At 43.5% G+C, this 22,819-nt stretch overlaps 1 protein-coding gene across 3 annotated transcripts in view; it reads left to right on the top strand.

Moving 5' to 3' along the window:
* The window catches only part of NEDD9 (neural precursor cell expressed, developmentally down-regulated 9), a 177,699-nt gene that overhangs the window by 141,609 nt on the left and 13,271 nt on the right, over window positions 1-22,819 (top strand). For all 3 annotated transcript variants that reach the window (XM_028107393.2, XM_028107392.2, XM_028107394.2), the window contains one exon: window positions 8,276-8,722. In XM_028107393.2, coding sequence (XP_027963194.1) covers window positions 8,276-8,722 — 447 coding nt within the window. The remainder of the gene's footprint in view (window positions 1-8,275; window positions 8,723-22,819) is intronic.

The raw sequence follows: 22,819 nt of genomic DNA, 5'->3' as shown, positions 1-22,819 counted from the left end.
CTGGTTGTTTTATTGTTAATAAAAACCTATCTTTTGGGTGAGTGGGTGTCCGGCCTTCATCATTATATGGCGCCCGTCAGATTTATCTAGGGACAGAACCCTGAAAAGATTTTGTGCCTACCCCATGTTTTTGATCCTTTGCCAATATACTATACTTAAATCTCTCAAAACCAGGCAACCTGGGACAAATGCTTATAAATTCCAAGGCTTAATAACAACAGTACTAAATTCTAAGATGGAGAGGTTCTCAGGAAGCACATCCTGGTCCAGTGGAAAAAAATCCTAGATTAAGAGGGGAACCAGATGCTAGTTCTGGCTCTGCTGCTAATCTAATAGATGACCCTCTGGGCTGTAAAACAAGATCGGGTTTGAATGATGTCTAGAATCCCTTCTTGGTCTAAAATTCTAGCCTAATTGGTTCTGGTCAAGCTATGGGTGACTTCTGGTTCTAACACATAGAAACAACGGCGTCCTTCCACCTTCTTTAAGACCCTCAGGAGTTGCTTAAAAAAAAATCTCAAAGACCATAGAGGAATAGAAAACCGAGCTCCTGAAGACATGTGTATTGTTTCTGATCATCAGACTTGTGAGGAAATGCTACTTTCTCACTCTGGTCAGGATTCAAATTCATCCTCCACAACTGGCCAAGAAATAATAGAAGGTTACTATGAAGTCACATGCACGCGCGCGCGCGCGCGCACACACACACACACACACACACACACACACACACACACACACACGCAGGCCTCCCTAACAACCCATTTGTTATTTTTTTTTAGATGAAACAAAGGATTTGCTCCAGGCTTTTGTTGGTTTCATGGTAAACAAACCCCATCATATGGATGTTTTTGTCCTGCATCAAACTTCAATCAAAGGAGAATAGGTGGCATTGTGCAGAGAAGGAAGGAAAACCAGCATTTGAAGGAACACTTATTTAATCTCACATCTATGCTGTCCATATGATGTGACCAAATCTGGTCAGATGGAAAATTCTTTCTGAGGTCCACATATCAAAACTGGTCAAGAGCCTCAGATCTCACCAACTCTCAAGAGGTAGTGTCACTTTGGTACATGAACCCCCAAAGTAATGCAAGGTTCTAAACGATACCTCATCAAACAGGAATGGACCAATAATGGAAGAGATGTTAAGATTCCCAAATCTGGGTGCCTTGGGTCTTGACCACACACAGGACACAGCCCCACAGTGGCTGTCAGGGCTGCTGTGTGTCAAAGAGTACCTCTGGGAGACAAGTGTCTAATGCCAGATTTCTTAAAGCATTTTCCACTCAGAAGTGCTCAAAAGAGAATGCTATGGGTAAAGTTCACAAGGCTAGGAAATCTAAGAAAATGTGAGGACTTGGGGCAGAGTAAATGACACGAATATTCAGAAGGTCCGAGATACTCATGTAAGCTTTGTGACCACCATAGGAGTTGAGAAGCACTTTCCAGAAAATGAAAATCATTGGCTGAAATGTGGCCTTGGTGTCAGAGAAATCTTCACAGCACATGTTGGGTGCCCCTCACAGGGTATCAGAAGTATGACTAGGGAAATTCTCCTGCTGCCTTCCCATGGCTAGTTCAGATCACATAATGAACACCATGTCAGACTACAGTTGACATATATCGCCGAGAAAAAAATCTGGAAGTGATATATATTCTATCTTCTAACTCCTGAACTTTCTTGAAAGTCTCACGTCTGCTATTTAACAACCTCCAGAGAGGATTCAGCTCCAAAAATTCAACAGCCCAGATCATCCAGTGAAAAAACCCAGGTGTAAACCAAGTATTCCAAGAATCAAAATCCAGACACTTGTAGATATCCATGTTTTCTGACTATTACCTTCTTTGGGGAAATTCCACATTTCCCTATAACCCAAAGATTATGGTGGGGGGAAGAGCCAAAGTGGTTTGATCGCCCTCAGACCGAAGCTGATTTTTGTCAGCAGGCACATGAGCCTTTCTTTCTCTTCCCCAGTGTGTCCTGAAACTAACCTTGATGATGCTCATTCCTTAGCTACTTCCTTTAGGACTGATTTCCTTGACAATGGCCATTTCCTTCCTTACTGTGCCTGTTTCTCAGGATCTGTCCACTGTGTGTATGTGTGTGTGCATGCCCGTGCATGCACAAGAACCCCACCAGAGTCCAGGCCAAAAGTCTGGGAAGTTGGGTACAGGAAAGTCATGTGGTTGAGAATGTGGCAGCCCCAAGGTCTTGGCAGGAGCTCCTATGTGATAAATATAGAATGAAGTAAAAATAATAAGAGGAAGTCGGGCCATTGATGATGCTATCAGTCCTAATGGGGTGACACATCAGCCATTGTGTTCATTTCTCTTCAAAGAACAGTATGAATGGTCATGGAAATTATAAGTCACACCTCTCTGTATTTGGGAAAGCAGATAGTTTCCCTGGCAGTGGGAGTAATAATAAGCTTTCTTGACATTTTGATAGCAACGAAAAAAAAAAAAAGGCAGGGAAGAGTGGGGGATGGTGTGGAAACTGTCATATGACCTAGAGCTCTCTGTACCCAGTGTTCTGGCTAGTCCTATGGTATTTTATTCCCACTCCTCAGGCACAGCTGAACCAGGAACAGCAGAACCCAACATCCTGGCAAAGCATGAATGGTGCCCAGTCACCTGCTGCCAGATGGAGGTCGCTGCACTGGAGGGAGAAAAAGCTCTTCCAAAGATGACTATATTTAATCTGGCTGGGATGGTCAGCTCCTCCTGGCCTTCCTGTTTGCTCAGTGGTTGTAGACACTAGATTCAAGCTCCCATCTACGTCATCATCCTGTTTAATGGGGGCGGGGGCACTTTCCTGCTTGCCATCTTCCACATTCTCTGGCTGTGAGGTCTGGACATGCCATTCATCTTTCTGGTTCCCTTAGTTCATCTTCCTATGTCCATCTGAAAAGTTTTACCAAGTATCTTGCTGATGTCTCTAGAAAACAATTTCACCTTCTCTGTAGAGAGCCAGGAAATCGGAGTCCAGAATCCATTTTAAGTTAGCAAACATTTAGTGAGGTACATTTTGCTTCAGACACTGGGCTCAAGTTCTGGAAATGTCAAAGGAATAGGCCAGCCTCCCTGAACTTCAGGAGTTCACGGTCTTGAATGGGACATTACAAGTCATACTGAGAGAAATACTATTACAAAGAACTGGAAAGGGAAACCAGCAGATATGTTTGGAAAGATAACTCTTCTGGGGAAGGCGGAAGATAGATTTTGAGGTGGGAGAAGGTAAATGCAGGAAAACCAGTTGAGAAGCAATTGCTGGACTCCCAATAGAAGGTTGTTAAAGGCCTGAACTAGGAGAGACAGTGAGGAGGAAGATGGGGGCCAAACTGATTGGGTTCCAGATTGTGAAGAGACTCAGCAAACCTCTGAGCCTCCTATCTTCATGCGTGCTGTGAACTAAGAGAGATAAAGCAGGAGAAAGGGGTTTTCACACTCAACAAGTGTAAACTTGTTGAGTTAGCGGTGAAGATACCCATTAGCCAGTTGGAGATATGGGACCAGTGTGCGGCAGAAACTTCTAGGCTGGAGCTATGGATCTGTTATCTGGTGTGTTTAGATGCCATTGGTGGGATAAGATTTCCTCTAGAGACTGAGCATGTAAAGACGAGCAAAGAACAGAGGGATCCCTTTGGAACATGATTAGTCTGTGAAGAAGAAGGTAGATGAGTGGTCATGAGAATAGAAAGAAGAAACCAGAGGTGGAATCATGGGAGCCAAAAGAGAGCTTCAAGAAAGACTGGGGTGGGGGGGATCAATGCTAGAGGCTGCTAGAGTTAGGGTTCCCTAAAAGAGAATTTATAACTCTAAATGCTGATTTCCAATCCTAACTAGAACCACAGCTTTGGTAGCACATGCATTTGACTTTGTTGAATACTATCCCAATTCTGGAACTGGAGGCCCTGAATTCTTGCCCCAGCTCTGTGACCTTCTTGCCAGGTGGCTTAACCCCTCATCATTAACCCCTCGAGCCTCTTTTCTCATTTGTAAGGTAAAGGAGCTGGAGTGTAATTGAAGTTCCTCTGGCTTTCAACTTCTGTGCCCCAACTGTTCTGGCGCTCTGCCAAGCCCTAGTTGCATTTCTAACTGCCACCCTCCTGAGGCTAACCATCCAACTGGCTATAGAAGGACATAGCTCTCTTATCTCTCCTAGATTTGTTTCTCTGTTGACCTTTTCTGCCCTAGAGATAAATATCCTGGGGCGGGTGGGAGAAAGAGGAGATCTTGAATAGACAAACCCCTTCTCCTGGGTTTTTCTAAGATATTCAGATAATCACCCTTCTGACTTTGTGGCCTTAAGGCATCACACCTCCCACCCTGAAGGAGGAGGTCCCTCTACCCTCTCCTATCCAGACAAATTAACTCTTGATCTGCCTATCAACTCCATGCACTCTTGTTTTTTGGGGGTTATTTTATTTTATTTTATTTTATTATGTTATGTTAGTCACCGTACAATATATCATTAGTTTTTGATGTAGTGATCCATGATTCATTGTTTGCGTATAACACCCAGTGCTCCATGCAGTATGTGCCCTCCTTAATACCCATCACCGGGCTAACCCATCCCCCCACCCCGCTCCCCTCTAGAACCCTCAGTTTGTTTCTCAGAGTCCATCGTCTCTCATGGTTCATCTCTCCCTCCAATTTCTCCCCTTCATTTTTCCCTTCCTTCTCCTAATGTCCTCCATGCTGTTCCTTACGTTCCACAAATAAGTGAAACCATATGATAATTGACTTTCTCTGCTTGACTTATGAATGAGATGGTTTGTGTTCTGGCTGACGTTAATTTTGCTGTTATCTTCTCGAATGAACTCTTGCCCCCAAAGCACCAAGCGTTTTCAAAAGCCAAGCTCCTCACCCATTTTTTCCCCACTTTCTGATGGCTTGGGCTCTGCTGAACTCTAAAGAGATATATCCATAATTCATTCAGGAGTAATCAGAGTAGTAGTATTAATAATAATATTTTGTCTCGGTCTCTTGAGGGCAATCAATAGTTTGATTATTGCTCTTTGCAGGCAAATATTCCATAAGAGGTTACAGTGACCACAACTCATTATTAATTCAGAGAAATACTGCAAGATACAGTTTTCCTGATATATAGTTGTGAGCAAGAGAAATATCAGCTATGGTAGCATAATTTAGAACAGGACCCAACCCTTGATGGAGACCTGACTGGAGTCTGAGTTGGGAGGGAGCCTAAGGCCAAAGTGCCATCCAGCAAATTAAATAAGTTGTCACAATAGTTTCCTAAGCCTCCAGCAGTGTTAAGGTACTTGACTTGGATTAACTCATTTCATCCTCACAGTAAACCTTCCTCATTTTACCAATGAGGAAGTTAAGGCACAAAAGGAAATAATCTATTCTATAGACATGACAAGAATTGTCATCTTCAGAACTTTGCTATATAATGGAGTTGAGCCCAGTTAGGAGGACACTGTGTGGCTCAGAGTTGTGGAAAGAGAACTGAACCAAGAGACCATAGTCCCATTCCCATCTTTGACACCAACAGTGTGGCTTTGGGCAAATGATGAACTGGCCTCCCCAGAGTTGTTTCTTTTTCTGTAAAACAGGGAGGTTGGGTCTGGTGTTCTCTAAAGGTCTCTGGAAGTGCACGTAACCTTCCGTATGGGAGAGGGAGAGATTTAATATCTGTGTAGCTTGCACAGATATTAAATCACTCACTCCTATTCAGCCAGGGCTGAGAATATCTGTCACTGTGTGAAGTGTCAGCCTAGCACTTGGGTGCATGCCACCAACGGTCATGCCAAGCAAGCTCTCGTCCTAAAGTCTCACCTCTGTGGGCAGCAGGGAGGACTGCTGGGGAATCATGGACAGCCCGTCAGGATAACTCACCTTGGGTTAGTTAGCGAGGACAACAGTCTCTGAAAGTTTTCCCGGAGAAACAGCTCTTGGGGCACATCTGAAGCATTAGCATGCTGCTTCCCAGGTGGTGGGAAGGTCAGGGGGTCAGGAGATGAAGAACATCCAGAACGACTCTCACATGGGGGATTTCTAGCTGCCTCCCATCAAGCACGGTCCAGTGCCCCACTTCAGTGCTGCATGGAGTCCCATGGCACGGACCCAACTCCACTGCCTCCAGCTTATTTGTGCTGATTAGGTCTGTAGTCCTTTGCCTTTCTACTATCTTCTGTTCCTTTTCTTTCCCTTCTTCGTAGCCACTAGAATCGTACAGTTACCCCCCCCCCCCAGCTTCCATAGAACTGGCCCTAACTCTATCACTTCTGATTTCATCTTGGGCTTTTTTACCAGCCATTCCCAATCATTGAATAAGGCCCCAGTGAAAGGGACAGAGACCAGAATGCTCGGCTCTCTCCCTACTCTGTAATCACAATACAGTTCTGGTGGAGTGATCTCCCTCAGATTACTTTGGTACAAAGGACCAGAATCTTATCCATAACTCTATGACTTTTAAGTTACACAACACTCAAAAAATGGAAGAAGAGAAACAGATTTTAGGGATATGACACATCCTTAAGTGGTTCCTCAAGCCAGGATAGGATGCTGCATGATTTTATCTTCATGTATGTGTATTTTTGTTAGGAAAAACCCTAAAGCTTCCTAGCATATAAATACTAAGTAAAACCTTCACCTAGTTTCCCTTGAGCTTCCCTTACTGCTCACCTGTCTACATTATAGACTTCTTGGATCTCAAAACTGTCAAGAACAAGAATTTCAATCTTATTCTTAAAAAAGCATCCTCAGCCTCCCTGGGTACTCACCTCTATGGCTTGATCTCCTTTTCTTAGGTTAAGTAGTTGCACTAAGAAGATTAACAGTAAGGGTAGGACCCCCTCTCAGGTAGTGACGGGAGGGGAGCTGCCTTACATAATGCAGCGCCCCCCACCCCCCGCTCCCAGAGAGGAGGCCTAGCGCACAGCACAAGACTGTGGTTATGGGGCATAGTACAGGGGGAGATGATTAATGTATGTCAGTTCTAAAGGAATGAAAAGCACGGGGCTAAGAGATCAAGTCCATGTTTCTAGAGAAGCAGGGGGGCAGCGCAGAAATCCAAACAACTGCCAAAAATTCCATGAAAATGTAAAGTCCTAAACATGCTCCACCCAATAGGCAGTTCCTCCTCCCACAAATGATCATCATCCCAGTGACTCAAGTGCATCCAGACACTTTAGTGAAGCACCAGAGAGATCACTTTTAGTTTTCCAAGTGCTTGTGATGAATTTATAGCATCCCGACTCCTCTGTGTGCTGGGAAGGGGCAGGCATGTGGTGATGGCTGCCATCATACTGCAAAACATGACTAACGCCAATAAATGAAATCTACGGAGCCTTTGAAATGCTTCCAAGAATGTCAGCACGTACTGCTTGCCCACTCTCTGCTGAATGCCTACTTTGGCTGTCTGCTTATTACTGAATGTGCCAGACAGGCCTTCATACAAAGGGAGAGAGTGTTTTGGGCCCATGAAAGGGGAAGGCAGAGCCTTTCTGATGTGAATGGTGAGATTCAAGAAGTACGGGGCTGGGGGCGGGGGGCAGTGGCAGGGTGAGGAGGGGCCTTCAGGAAAGGTATGAATAAAAGACCAAAAAAGAAAGTGGTGACATCTACCTACATGCAGTAAATTCTTCATCGCTCCCTGCCATCCAGTCTGGAGATGTACTGTCTACTACTACTGTCACCTATGCTCCATGCTTGATTATCATGGAAAAAATACTTGCTTGTCGATTCTCCCTGTATCCAAGGACTTCTTGATCAACTGAGAATAGGAATTTGTAAGCCCTGCCAAGGCATATATAAGTCTACTTCTGTTTCCATTTTAACACCAGATATAAATGCCATGTGTACCGTTTGTTATTTGGGATTTTCTTTGACTCTTTCTGCCTCCAGTATATGAAAAGCTTGAGAAATGTCTGCTGTGGCACATCTTGGAATATTTTATTCTTTAAGCTGGCTTTAAGAAAGGAAGAAAAGTGTTTTTGTATAGTGAACTCTTTACCAGTGCTACTCATAATCCCTTGGCACAGCATCTAGTGCTGGAGGAAAGAACTCTTGGGGTGTTCTGAGCTTTGCCGAGGAGACAGTCTGATGTCATTGGTGGCAGACATAGGACGTATGTATCTGTGTTTTGTCTGCACCACCTGTTTTTCTCTTTACAGGCTATTGTTCATATTTGTTCTTCTCTCCCTTCCAGGAAGTGTGCGCCTCCATAGGAGCATGGACTTTCGGTGTTTAAAGGACTGAGCTAGCATTCTAACGTGATTTCCCTCTGTTCTCTTCTTCCTAGAATCTTATGGCAAGGGCCTTATACGACAATGTCCCAGAGTGTGCTGAGGAACTGGCCTTCCGCAAGGGAGACATCCTGACTGTCATAGAGCAGAACACAGGAGGACTGGAAGGATGGTGGCTCTGCTCCTTACATGGTCGACAAGGCATTGTCCCAGGCAATCGGGTGAAGCTTCTGATTGGCCCCATTCAGGATACCCCCTCCAGTCAGGACCAGCCTACTTCTGGGCTAGTGCACCAGACCTTTGGCCAACAGAAGCTCTATCAAGTGCCAAACCCACATGGTGCCCCTCGAGATACCATCTACCAAGTGCCACCTTCCTACCAACATCAGGGAATTTACCAGGTCCCCACTAGCCATGGTACCCAGGAACAAGATGTGTATCAAGTACCACCATCAGTGCAGAGAAGCATTGGGGGAGCTAATGGTCCCCACTTAAGCAAAAAGGTGAGTGAGCGACCTACTGGATTTTTGTTTCTACTTACTTGTTTCCATTGCACTCAGAGCAGTAGAAATGTTCCCAGAACAAAAACTTGAAACTTGCAAGAAGTAAATATATCTTCCAAAGAGTAAGTATACCTACATACCTGAACTTGAGCATTGGTTCTGCATCATTTTTCCATTCATTGGTCAGCAAAACTTTGTTCCCATGTCATTATAAGTTCTTGTGTCATTCCAGATCATACTGGATCATTAAGTTGTTTCTGTCTTTCTGATAGATCTGCTTTTAGACCTAGGTTCTACACTCAAATAGTTTCCAGTCTTTTCTGTTTCCTCCTTGAGTGGTACAAGGCACCAAATTTCGCATAAGTACAATGATGCAGAAAGGACTCTCCTTTCACCAAAAGCTGAATCATGACCCCACTGGGCTGGGCTGCACAGAGAACCCACCAAAAGTAAAGGGAGCAAAGAAGCTTGAAGTGGGTCATGCCAACCAACTTTTCTGTAGAGTTGTTAGTTTCAAGGTTGTCCAATTAATACATATGGATACTAGTGAATTTAGAAAGGAGCCATCCTCTTGTCCTTCAGGTAATTCCTATAATAATGCCGAGCCAGTGGGTGAAAACAGTAGAGCTAGAATAGTTAGGAAACCATTTTGTTAAAAAAAAAAAAAAAGGAAGTACCGCTTCAGCACTCTGTATCATTCCAAACGTCACAACAATTTGACATAAATAGAAATTTGTTCATCAAATTAATTTTAACCATTTAGTATATGTATATTTTAATTTTTTTAAAAGTAATTTCTACACCCAACATGGGGCTTGAACTCACAACCCCAGTATCAAGAGTCACATGCTCTACCAGCTGAGCCAGCCAGGCAGACACCCTTCATTTAGTATATTTCTGATGCTTGTGATACAGTGATGAACTAAAGAGTGAACAAAGCCTTCATGATGCTTACATTGTAGTGGGGAGACAAGCAAACACTGTAATGTCAGGTGGAAATACACACTGGAAAGAAAATAAGGTTAGTCAACTACGGGAGTAATAGCCAACACCAAGATCATGCTTGTGTGAGCATTACAAGGGAGGACTTTTCTCTTTCGTTTGCCGGCAAATTCCAAGGGTCTACAATGGGTCCTTTGAGGTTTGGTATTAAGAATGTGCTGATTTAATGGAATAAGAAAGAAGGGAAGACGCAGTTAGATACAAGAAGGAGCTTGCTGGCTCCAAGAACACTACATATGCGTGTGTCCTGGCTCAAGAAAATCTAATACAAAGGCTGAATTTACAAACCCAGGTCAATTACGGAATATCTACTTGCATGATAATGGAATTCTCTGCTGGACAAAAAAGGGGGGAGAATCACTGTTGGATTCCTTAAAATAACAAAACCATGAATGTATTTTCAAATCACCTTTTATACAAAAGGTATGTACTACACACCATTGCTCAGGAGCACCTGTGTTGCATAAGCCAAGCGCAGGCATATGAGAAGAAGTGGTGACTTGTTTTGCCCAGGACAATGATCACTGTCTGGAGGCAAAGTGACTCCATCATGACCTTCCAAAGTCCTTCTTACCCCAGGGACTTTAGATTCAAAGGGAAAGCCAAACCAAGCCCCTTTATCTCCAGAGGGAAAAAAAGAACAGTTGAAAGGTGTAACTATAAATAAATAATTTCTCTCATTCTAAGTCCTGGTTGTTTGCACCTTAAAAATAGCTCTCCCTCATCTGAGCTAGTGTGAGGCAGACAAGGGAGACCAGAACAGGAAATGCTTGGCTGAAAGTTGGTGGGGGTCTAAACTTTCATCACAGTTTATTTTGGCAGGAAGGTGACATGTTTTCCTTTTTAGACTCAACCTTTTTAGTTCCAAGTCTGAAAAGCACTTCAGACTCCTTCCCATTTTATTTGCTGGAACTGCACTGCAGATTTGCTCCTTGACCCTCCAACCTTTTAAAGAGGAGAGACTTTGACCACGCCTTCCCTTGGATTGATGCTGGGGTGTGCACTCGAACTCAATGTTTTGTTTGTTTGTCTAATTCTAAAATCAGTGGAACATTTTATGCTTACCAAAAGGTAGATGATTCCTGGAGGAGGAAGCCAACTTCTGAATCGCACCTCTGCCAGCCTTCCAGGGGAGGACTTTACCAGAACTGAGAAGTAGATAATGCCTGCAGTGCTAAGCTTTGCGCCGTGGGGGGTCCAAAGTGGTAACATGGCAGCAAGGATGGGAAGGGCAGGAGGGAATGGTCCTGGCTCCTCCCTGCCAAACACCAAGTGTTCTGCAGGATATCCTGCCCTCAACTTGAACGTCATCCGAGTGCCTCTGGTCCCCTCGGCTGACCCCCTTCATCATGTCCACTGGGCTACTGGTGCGAACCTCCATGGGTATGAGGAGGAAAAACTTCTTCCTTCCTTTCCCTCCCTCTCTTCCTTCCTTTCTCCTTCCTCTTTTCTCTCTCCCTCCCTCCCTTCCCTCCTTCCTTCCTTCCTTCCTTCCTTCTCTCCTTCCTTCCTAGTGGAGATGGCTTGGCTGCTAAAAGGTAATTTTAACCTTCTAGATAATAGTTGTTTAAAAAACTTCTGTCAACATCTTCCTCTGTGTAGGGTCTTCTCGGTGGGTGAGAATCACACTAATGACGTAAGCCAAGGCCCCCAGAGTTAGTCTCAGTACAGCAAGAGTCAGGCAGTCTTTCTGGGTTTTGTTTTTGTCTTCGGGCTTTTTTTTTGTTTTTCATTTGTTATTGTAGCTGACTTAGTGAATAGCCCTAAACCCATTTTTCTCTTTACTTTCCCATCGGTAAAATGGTGGTAAGCCCAGAACTAGACATTTCTGGAAGTTTAAGCTATGGTCCTTTAAAGCTATTAAAGAAGAAAAGAAAGAGGAGGTGGATCTTGTTCTAAACCATGGAAGTGTGGTTTAAAATGTTTAGAGAACATACGAATCATTTGGAGAGGTAGGGAAGGTGAGCTGAAATGCAGACTTCCAGGCCTTTCCCACCAGGAATTCTAATCCTGCGGCCTGGGAATCTGCCCTGGGGTGAGCTCGTTAGCTAGTTCTGGGGGAGGTGACCCAGGACTGCATTTGGGAAACACTATGAAGTGACCATGATGGGGGGTTGGATATGTTCCAATCTGATTGTGATTCGGGACTTTCCATAGTTAAAGATGCCCTTGATGTTGCTACAGACTGTGGGCTTCAGGAGTTTTATCCACAACAGTTTTTTCCATGAATGAATCATTTAAGAGGAAAAAAAAAAAAATTCTGCCTTCTATCACTTCAACTTTGCTCTTTGGGAAACTGCAACCTCTACCCACCTAAGATGCCTCTACTCATCCCAACCACATTAAGTGCCATGTATCACTTATTATACCAGCAGTTAGAAAAAGGAAGATATTCATGTCATCTCCACCCTTTTATGAAACAAGACAGCATAAGTATGGTGCAAAGAGCATGGGCTTTGGGGTTAGGCTGACCCCTGGCTCTCTTCCTTCATAGCTGTCAATCCCTTGGCAAGTTCCTCAACTTCCCTAGGCTTTGGTTTCTCCATCTGTAAAATGGGACTAATCACAACTACCTCACAGAGTTCTTGTGAGAATTCAATAGAACAACATACAGGAAGGACCTGGCCCAAGGCTTAGCACGGCGGGGGCTTAAAAAATTAGTTCCTCTCCCTTGTTTGTCTTTCCTTTCTCAGAGTTTGTTTTGAACGGCCTCAGCCCTGTTTGTGTTTCTGATTGTGCATCAAATATGCAAATACTTCCCTGCTAACACATAGGCTGTTCCCTCTGAGTGCAGGGCTCTCTCTCTCTTGGGTTCTACAAGAACTTTGCACAGAGTGGAAAAGAACTCTTAGCTATCTGGAAACCATATACACTGACACCTTTCTTAATTTCATTGGTCTTTTGCCCTGTGGGTTTCGGGTGCAGTGCCGTTTTATCCATTAGGCATTATGGGCAGAATGCCCAGGACCTGCAAGAATGTTTGAGGGCCCCCCTCCCCGCCAAAAAATTTTGACTCCAAAGTATGAAACACAAAATATATAATATTAATATATATTAATATAAATATAATAATTATATATTATATATAATTTATATAATTAATATAAATATATTTATATGCAAATATGATTAATAAACATTTAGACAAATGTGTAGGAAACAACATAATGTCAGCCTCATTAATTACTACATTTAGAGCTCAGAGCTACTTTATTACATTTGAAAACAATTTGTAGGTTAGATTCTTCTCACTTTGCAAAGATTTCTAAATATGCCCTGTGATGGCCAAGAACTCACAGGCAATTTTAAATTAACTGAGTTACTCACAGTCCAATAATTTGAAAAGCTAAATCATGTATATTTTTTAATGTTCTCAATTCTTTAAAAGCAAAAATTCTACTTACTAAGGGACTGTGGCTGAGAATGAGGCCCCCAAAGGTCCAAAAGCCTAAGGGCCACAAAGGTCTAAAATAGCCTCATTTTTCTACTTCAAAGATTAGTAAAACTGCCGCCTGAGTTCATCCATTCTGTGCCTTGATCTGCATGGAGAATGATATGTGTTTCTCTCCTTATTTTTGGACACATCATTTTTATTCTAACTGATGCAATTAGGTTTGTTTTGCATCCTTCTGAAGATCAGTTTTGAGCTAAATTATAAGCCCCATTACGGCAGGCAGGGGCCTGGGCTGTTGTTTACATATGGCATTTCCATGTATGGCATTTCCTGCTATAGGCCACACTCACAGCAAAGTGTCAGCACACGGATGACAGCCAGTGACCGAAGGAATGAGGCAGACGCAAGAAATGAAGCATGTAATTTGAGTTGACCTTTAAGTAAACTGAAAAGTGGTTCCGATCTTATCACCCATCGGATTTACACACTGTTCAAATCTTATCGTCCAGTTCCTTATGATCTCTTATGACCTATGTCAGATTCTACATGGTAGTTTTCCCCTAAGAAGGATGTTGGGGATTGCCACCATCTTTTTTCTGTAATCATAACTATCTCTACACAACAAGTGAGCATTCAAAGCATGACTGATGTAAAGTTCAGCATGTCTGAGAGCGTACCTATGTATTTGAGAGAGTGCACGTGCATGAGCATGGGGAGGGGCAGAGGGAGAGGGAGAGAGAATCTCAAGCAGACTCCCCACTGAGTGAGGAGCTCGATGCGGGGCTCGATCTCACAACCTGGAGATCATGACCTGAGCTTGAAATCGAGTTGGACGCCTAACCGGATATGCCACCCAGGTGCCCGAGAGCCTAACTTCTATGCATTTTGCCCAATGTAGACAAGATTAGTTGACTCTTCCATGGCCACTTAAAGAGGAGAACAATACTATTTTTACTGGGGAGCAGAGCTTCCTTTGCATATTCTGTGATTTACCTAGAATGACTTTTCTCCTCCATTCTATCTGTAAACTCTTATTCATACTTTAAAGCCCATGTCAATGTTCATCTCTTCTGTGAAGCTTCCTGTCTGTACCCCAGCCGTTTTCTCCCTCCTCTTTTGTCCCCAAAATATGTCGTCCTCTTCACTTAATCTCAAGGGAAGCTCATGGGTTCATTAAAACCAATGGCCGTTACAATGGGCATGATGGGCCAGGCTGGGGGCCAGTACTGTTTTGGGGGTGGCACTCAGAAAACTCTAGATTTATCTAAACCCCATGACATCACCTTTAAAGACCATGTCCTACATTCCAAAATGGGACACAGCCAAATGTTGTCAGGAAATGATTAAAAGATTTTTGCCAGGTCTTCCAGGCCCGTTCCTGAAAGGTAACATAAGAACCAGAAATAGATTCACTATAACATTTGTACCTTCTTAGACACTGAGTCATCGCGAATTACACACATACACACAGACGCACGCACACACAAACACACAAACACACCCTCACCCAAAGTCATTGGATGGGAACAGAGGACTTCCCTTATTGGGATGTGAAGCATTGCAAAATCTGGTTGCCCAGAGCAACATTCAGTTACCAACCAGCTAACTGCTATATATTAGCAGTATGATTTGTCTACCAACAAGTAAAAATAGATTTAGAGGAAATGAAAGCGCCCCGAGAAGATAAACTCTGACTACACCTCACTTTCCTTTGTTCCTTTCCAATACACACACAGACACACACATACCCCTTGAAAACAGAATCAGAGTTTGACAGGGCACAGAGTACCTCTGGTTTCTTCACTTATAAACTCCATAAAGTAGGACCATGTTTCAAAATTGTGCATCTCTATATAAAGATAATCTGAATTTAAATTATTTTTCCCCTCAATACATGGCTTTTGGGGCTGTGTGGAGAAGTGAACTTCCATCTAAATTCCTTGCCCTCAAAAGTCAAGATGAATTCTACATCCTACACAGAACTGGAGGTCCTTGAGCACTTAAGGGCAGGACTTTATGAGCTCACTTTGAAAATGAGAAGTCTCTCCTCCCAGCCGAGCCACCCACGCCAGGGGAATGAGCAAACTGGAACACCTCCCTAAAAATGTACAAAGGCCTTTTTTGTTTGGTCAATGCCAAGGCCTTCTAACTCAGTTGCAATTTGTCATAAAGCTCACAGATAGTGCGTATTTCTAAAAGTGCATCAATAACTTCTTGTAAACCCACACCAGAGCAAGCAGAGGTAATCTTCCTTCCTTTTTCAATGATTTCATGCTAAGCCACTGTGCTTATCAGAGTGAATGGGTCAGATATTGTGTGTGGTGTGATGTCTGGCTGAGTGGATAATGCTGTATTTGTGAGGGAGAAAAAAATACATTTATTTATTTGATTTGATGACAAAACTCAGACAATATTGGTAGAACACGTCTTTAAAAGCAGGCTTCTTTGAGTACATTGTGGAAAATGCACTACAAGTTTCCATCAGAAGTGCGCTTGGTTCTAAATAGTGCCATACACCCAGTTTTCAAGGTACACTTCTAGAGAGGTATGCTGTTCCTGGCTAAGGAGTCACGGTGTGACTCACTTAGGACAGTGTGTTTTCTCTCAAAGTTCTATGTAACTCCAGTAACATTTGAAGAGTACCAAGGGATCTTCTCTTTAAAGGGACTCCAGAGTAGGTCAATTTTTGAAGCAAAGAATCTTTAGCCATGGATAATCACATCTGGTTTATTTAGGTAATTTTTATTGGGTTTTCTTAAAGCAGGATGTGCTTAAACCAGTTATTTATCATAACGGTCATTTATTTTCAAATTTACCACCAATTGACTGTGTAGCCCTTAGCATGCTATGAAGTTACTCATTTTTCAGGATAGTTTTAGGACAAAAGTGGGGGTAACCCAAAAGTGCCCTGGGCCCTGGCTCCATGTTAGGGACCTTACATCCATAATCTCATCTGATCTTCTCAACAGCTTCCTAAGGTGTTCCTTACACCACGCTCTCTTTACGGGGGGAGGGATCTGAGGTCTGAGAGGTGAGTTAACTTGCTGAAGGACATACCTCTGGTAGGAGGTGACCTTGATATTTGAACTTGCATCTGTCTGACTCTGAAGCTAATGATTTTTACATCCTGGCTAATGGTTGATGCTGCCAAGCCCTAAAATAAGAGGGCTTGTTTAGGACATTTCATTAGCAATTCCAGATCATCAGAATCCTGGGTGCTAAACAGCATCGTCTTGGACAGAAAGAATTAAAGTCACTTCAGAAGCCTCTATGCTGAGGGAGTGTGAGTTGAAAAAGGTGGAAATTCCTGCCACTCAGCTGCAGTGATCAGGGCAGGTGATCTGGAAGTCCCGAGCAGATGATGAAGGTGATGTAAAGACCGTAGTATCACTGAGAACATTGCTGTGTTGGCTTCCTCTACCATTGGAAGCAACATCTTTTCAAATGACTTCCAATTGGTCCAGATGGATAACTTCATTTAACCAGACACAGTAGTCCCCCCCCTTATCTGCAGTTTTTGTTCTCACGATTTCAGTTACCCACGGTCAGTCAGGGTCTGGAAGCAAATGATCCTCCTTCTGACATGGTCAATGCCTACGTCACTCACCCCACTTCACCTCAATCATGTAGGCATTTTATTGTCTCATGTCATTATAAGAAGGTACCTACAGTATAGTAAGATATTTTGAGAGAGACCACGTTCACATATAGCATATCATTATAATTGTTCTATTTTATTGTTGTTGTTAATCTCTGTGTTGAATTGATAAATTAAACTTTATGTATGTATGTAGAGGGAAAAAAACATAGTATATATAGGGTTCGGTACTAACCACGGTTTCAGGCATCCACTGGTGGTCTTGGAACATATCCACCATGGATGAGGAGAGACTGCTGTCTAGTTAAATCTCCCAGAATGGGCTTGCCAGGGAAAGGGGCACCCCTAAAATTTAAGATACCCAGATTTCAAGTTTTGCTTCTCTAACAAGGAAGTAAGTTTCTCTGTGAAACTAGGAAAGTAGTAAATTTCTAGTAAATTTCTAATCTGTCTTGCTAATGTAAGCAACGGGACAGAGAAAAGTAGAGGTGGGCCGCGGGACCCAGCTAACCAGGCTCTTATTTACTTCTCTGTCATTAACCCGCTGAATAACCTCTCCGAACTTCAGTTCCCTCAACTGTGAAATGGGGAGTAGGGATGAATTATCTCTAATGGTTTTCGCTAAAATTTTATGATCCAGATATCCTTATCTGATTCTTTCCCAGAGTCACTTGAAAAGTTTAGTAAAACCGCTTGACCTCAAGATTCTTAAAAAAAAAAAAAAAAGACACTCAAGCTTTGATATAAATTTCAAGTTGACCCCATAGGTTTTGGCAAATCTTCTTACTCTTCCTTTAGGATGCAGTCTGCCTTCCCATCTAGAAACCGCAGTCACCTCCAGGAGATGGAGCTGTGGCAATGGAAGACAAGGAGCCGGAAGAACCCGGGGGCGGGGGGGGGGGGGTCGGTGGTGGTGGGGGGTATGCTGAGCCAGGGAGACTTGGAGCTCGAAGGCCCATCCTGTACGTGAGAACACTTTCCAGAGAGCAGCTTCTTCAGGAGAACTCTCTTCCCTGCTTTGGTACCAAAAGCTAAGAGAGTGTTTCCTCCTAGAACTTATTTTTCTGTCCATTTTCCTCTGTTTAATCCTCTCGGATATGGCAGAGACCCTTGGCAGGTCAGGTGTCTCTGGAAGCAACAGCCCATGTGATGGGTCTGTCACCTCAGCCACCGTGTCCTGTCTCCCAATGAGGCCGTGAGGGGGCTCCTGTGTAGGAGGAACCAAGAGCTCCAGGCATGTGGATCCAGAAATGCTCATGCCTTGCCCCCTTTCCATAATCACATCCCCTTTTGGGCATCTCTCTAAAATCCATTTCAAAACCCAGATGTCGTGCTTAGTGCCCTGTTGAATGTATCTGGACATCCAAAGAACCAAAACGTTTGTGCCTTTTATAGTTCTCCAAGAACATTTCGGTCCACGGGATATTAAAAAAAAAAAAAAAAAATGACTTCGCTGGACCCAGCTCTGTCACGGGTCACATTCAGCTTTGTCCGGAGAAAGACCTCAAACCACTGCAGGAGCCCAGACGTCATTCCCCGCCATGCTCTTACACATTAAATGCTTCGAGCTGCTCTTCGGCTCTTGGTCATTCCGTAACTAAATATTGCTTTAGCACTTGCTGCACAAATTGCTTCCTGAAAGCAGCAGGGGAGGCGTGCTAGAGGCTTGACAATCGAGGCACTGTTTCCATGGAGTGGTTTGCCTCCCAAATGCTGTGTCAAATGAAAGTGACCCAAGAGCCCCGTTCCACTTCTGAGCCTTTGGTTGTGACTTTTTCCTCCTTTGGGAACAAAAAAAAAAAAAGAGAGAGAGAGACTCGCCACGATTTAGATGTGGTGAGGAAAAGGCTGAGTTCTAGCCTAAAAATCAGACAGCAGAATGTCTTTGAGGGAAAGTAAATCACCACCCAACAACAGAGGGGGAGAAACTTCGATGAGCTCAAGAGAAGTGTTAGGAAGCGTGCAGTTGGCCCACAAGGGTGTATTTTTCGGGCCAGACTCGGTTTTCATTATATTGTTGCTATGCGAATAATAAATGAGCTCATTGCTACACCCAAGCTGGGCAGAGAGAATTTATAGAGAATTAATAAATCCAGTGGAGGCAACATGTGGCTTTTCCTCTGGTCATAGAAAAGAAACTAGTAATCTTGGATTTTAAACAGACAAACCTGTATAACGTTGCCGTTTCTGAAAACTGGATCCAAGTTCTAACAGGCAGGCAGTGATAATAGTGAAGTTTCTCTTCCTAAGGGTTTTTCTTTAAAGGGAAAGGGTCACGCAGTTCATGGGCTTTAAGACAAAGAGGTTATTATAAGATCTAATAAATACTGTGGTGACTCTGTGAATGCTTTTTAAGGGCACTTACGTGAAATAAGTCCTTTCCAGAGGGCGGTTTTAGAAATCTAAATACTCTCGTTAATACATGAAACCCAAAGATAGTATAAATAAAACAGGGGGCTAGGGGAGTTAGAAATAGACAGGAAGCAATCTAATTTTACTTTCCACAGATGCCAAGAAAAATGCAAATGGCCGACTGCTAATAAGTGAGGCCTACTTCTGAATTCAGACAATCTTAGTACTGTTAATGGCGGAGTTATAAAACTGTACTATAATTATTACGGCACAGTGGCACTTTTTACCTTCTCACCAATTACTCATTATACTTCCTGAGTACCTCCTGGGTTGCCTAGGTGTTGATTAGGCCCTGGGGCGGAACGCCAGGAGCCGGGTCCACACATGTCTGCTCTGCTAGATTGATGGGTAAACTCTGGTGGTCAGTTATCGAGGCATTATCTGGATATCAGGAAGAAAGGATTGTGTCATTCTGGCCATTTCTGATGTTGCTTTGAAATGTAGAGACCTAGACTCAGAGAATTAAATCATGGGACACAGAAACCCCAAACAGTTACAAAGACCCCTCCATATCCTTCCAAGTGGGATTTCTTGTTATTTTTTTGAAATTCTGTTAAAATTATTTAAAAATATTTTTTTCTGATTTTTGTAATTGTTGAAGCAGGCATCTACCAAATGTAGAAGTATGAGCAATAATAATGATGAGAATACCCTAGAACAGTTAATCTGTGCTCCACCCCCAACACCCCATCTCCATCTCTTCTCCATTCCACCCAGTTCTTTCTGTCAAACAGTAGGATTTTTCCGCTTCCTTTTTACTGTTTTTATTCTTCTTTACGGTTGCGGGTAGCATGGCAGGAGGGAAGGAACCAAAACAGGGGTGGGTGTTGGAGGAGAAAGATGAGAAGGTGCCATAAGTAGCAAGTAGTAGGGCTGGCGTCAGAAGGAAGGATGGCAGAACATGGCGGGACCTGAGACCCTATTAATCTCGGCTTTTGTAGGATTCGCGGGGTGGGGAGGGTCTGCCTTCATGACTGGGTAGCATGCAGCTGAGGGCCTTCACAGCAGCTAGGCCCCACTCCGAGGCACCCACCCATGAGCTCTGCTCTGAAGAGGTGAAGCAGATGCCCACAGAGACTTGCTGAGACGTTGGCCCCAGGGATACCATGTGAGCAGCAGTTGTCTTGAAGGTATTTTGCTTCTAGACATTCCAGTTGGGTATGTGCCCCACTTCTTGGTGAGATCCTCTTGACAAACCCAGCTTGTGATCTTCCACTGAAAAGGCCTTGTCTGAAGAGAAATTCAATCAAGGGTCCTGGGTTTGGGATGTTGCCATCTTTCTCCTGGATAACAGGTTTATTTCTATGCCTCATAAAGCATGTTTTTCTCCTGGGGTTTTCCACTGGAGTGTCTTGGGCTGTTAGGGTGATAACTGTGACAATGGCAATACTGATAAGACCAGAGTAAAACAGTAACCCAAGTAAATCTATTGATGGCCATAGAGAACCAAAGTCTCTTGTCACTTACTGCTTTGATGTGAAATTCCCATTGCCTCACAGACCTAACTGGGAACACTGTATGCATTTGTAAAGATTAATTTCTTTCTATTTGACTCATATCTAAATGATTAAATTTTGTTTGCTCCCATGGTTTAATCATGAAACAGTCTGAAAGCAAACAGCCTTGAGATCTGTGGTCACTAAGACACAGACCACGTCCTCCTCATATAGAGAAGAAAGCAAAAATTGGCTCTTGTCTTTTTCTGCTGTCTTGTCTCCTATATTTCTGGGTATCTTTGTAGGGTGGACATTGTATTTTTAAATATTTGTAAGAAATCATTTAAGGCCCATAAAAATGTTCTCTACTTCCAGAGAGGATTTTATTTCCTTCTGCCAGCCTCCCAGCCATGCATAAATCTAATTTCGGGCTTGGAAATGTTCTTACCCACCCCGATGAGTGAAAACCTGGCTCCAGCCCGTGCAAGGGTGGCTTCCCTTCCAGCACCTTCTCACTTTTACATGCAGCCCTTAGGATTCCAACCCCAAAATGGGGATGGTTATCAGGGTCCCAACCTTGGGGAGCCCTAGAGTCCAATATTCCCCCGCACCCAAAGATGCTGCAAAAAGACACCTCTGAGTCTTTTGAGAGGTGTGGCCTCTCAGACACCTATTTCACATCCGCAAATGCCCCCCAGGAAAAAAAGCAGCCTTAAAGTGTGGGCTTACTTCTGTGAATTCCTTCTCTGCTCCCAAATTTGGACCTGATCATTCTTTACTATCTTTTAATGCTTTAATGCTATGAAGAAGATTTTTAATGTCTTTTCCTCATTTTTCAAAAACTGTCTTCAGTGGGATGGTTGATCTGAATTACCAGGTCCACAACTTAAGTCCAAAAGTAAAAGCTGTATAACCTAGCAATTATAATAGAATTAGAATAGACAATTATAATAGACATAACTAAGGCTTAAGGGGTTTACCCGAGGCCAGGCACTTTATGTACTTGATCTCATTTTATACACTAATAGCCTATAAGTGTTATTATTTCCATTCTCCTAATGAGGAAACAGGCTTAGAATGGACAGATCCCTTGGTCAAGTTCTCACACGTGGTAGAGTCAGCTCTGCCTGAGTCCAGCTTGTGTTCTAAATCATTCCCCTCATCAGACCGAATCCTTTCCATGAGCTAAAGACCGAATGTGGCCATGGCCTCTGATATACAGCTCCCGCTCCTTTCCATTGTGTTTTCCTTCTGATATTAAGGTAAACTGCAGAGTTTGTCTTGATTTCTTTTTGCAAAACTCCCCCGTACATTTCTAGTTTATGGCTGAGAAGAACACAGATGCTCATGTCACACGCAGACTCTGGGGAAAAGGAAACCATCTAGCAGCCCTTCTTGGCCTCCATGGTGGTTTGCACCAAACAGTGGTACAGGTGATCATGCTTCTGTGGTTTCTGATTTCTTGATTTTATCTAAAATTCACTCTGCTTTTTTGGCTTCCTCACTTGCCTGTCCTTACCATGCATGGCTGAGAAGAGCCCATTCCGCCCCTTCTCCCATGGGTCCCACTCATCGTAGAGTTGACTCACCTGGAAACCAACCTCATCCTGCACAGGCAGACCTTGGTTCCCGTCCTGTCCAGTTCCACACCATCTTGCTTAAGAAAAGGCTCGAGTTTTCCTTTAGCTCATTAATGTATCCAGTCAATGCATTTATCCAAGCCCTACTACAGTCAAGGCACTGTGATAGGCCCTGCTGTCTATCTACAAATGAAGAAACAGGCTCTATCTCCACCATGCCAAGAGAAGAAATGGGAAGCACTGAAAAGGACCACAAGTGATAAGTCCCCTTAGAGATGTACACAGAACGTGCTTGGGGCGTTCGAAGGAGAAAGGTATTCTATTTGTCTGGAAAGGCCCCATGGGAGAGAGTCACTCAGCCTGGCCTTGAAAGCCGAATAAAATGTGAATTATGAGGACGGGAAGAATAATATCTTGGAGAAAGATACAGCATGAGTGAAGGCACAGAGGTGGGGCACGTGGGGCATCTGTATAAAATGGTGGAGTTCAGTCTTGCCAAGGAATGGAATTGCTAAAGAGCTTTTTGGTACCTGCCCTCAGACTTTCAAGGTATTGAGGGAGGAGGGCAGAAATACATAGATGAAGGCAAGACGGGCCCCCTGAGGGCCAGAGACATTTGGCCAGGGCGTTGTTTGAAATATTTGAGCCAATTCTGGAAATCAGATTTCATGTTAA

This window comes from Eumetopias jubatus, unplaced genomic scaffold, assembly GCF_037043125.1.
Source record: "Eumetopias jubatus isolate StellerSeaLion01/CBP00866 unplaced genomic scaffold, mEumJub1_p1.0 scaffold_6, whole genome shotgun sequence".
Taxonomy (NCBI): domain Eukaryota; kingdom Metazoa; phylum Chordata; class Mammalia; order Carnivora; family Otariidae; genus Eumetopias; species Eumetopias jubatus.
Note: the sequence above shows the minus strand (reverse complement) of the source record. Positions and strands in the feature narration are given on the sequence as shown.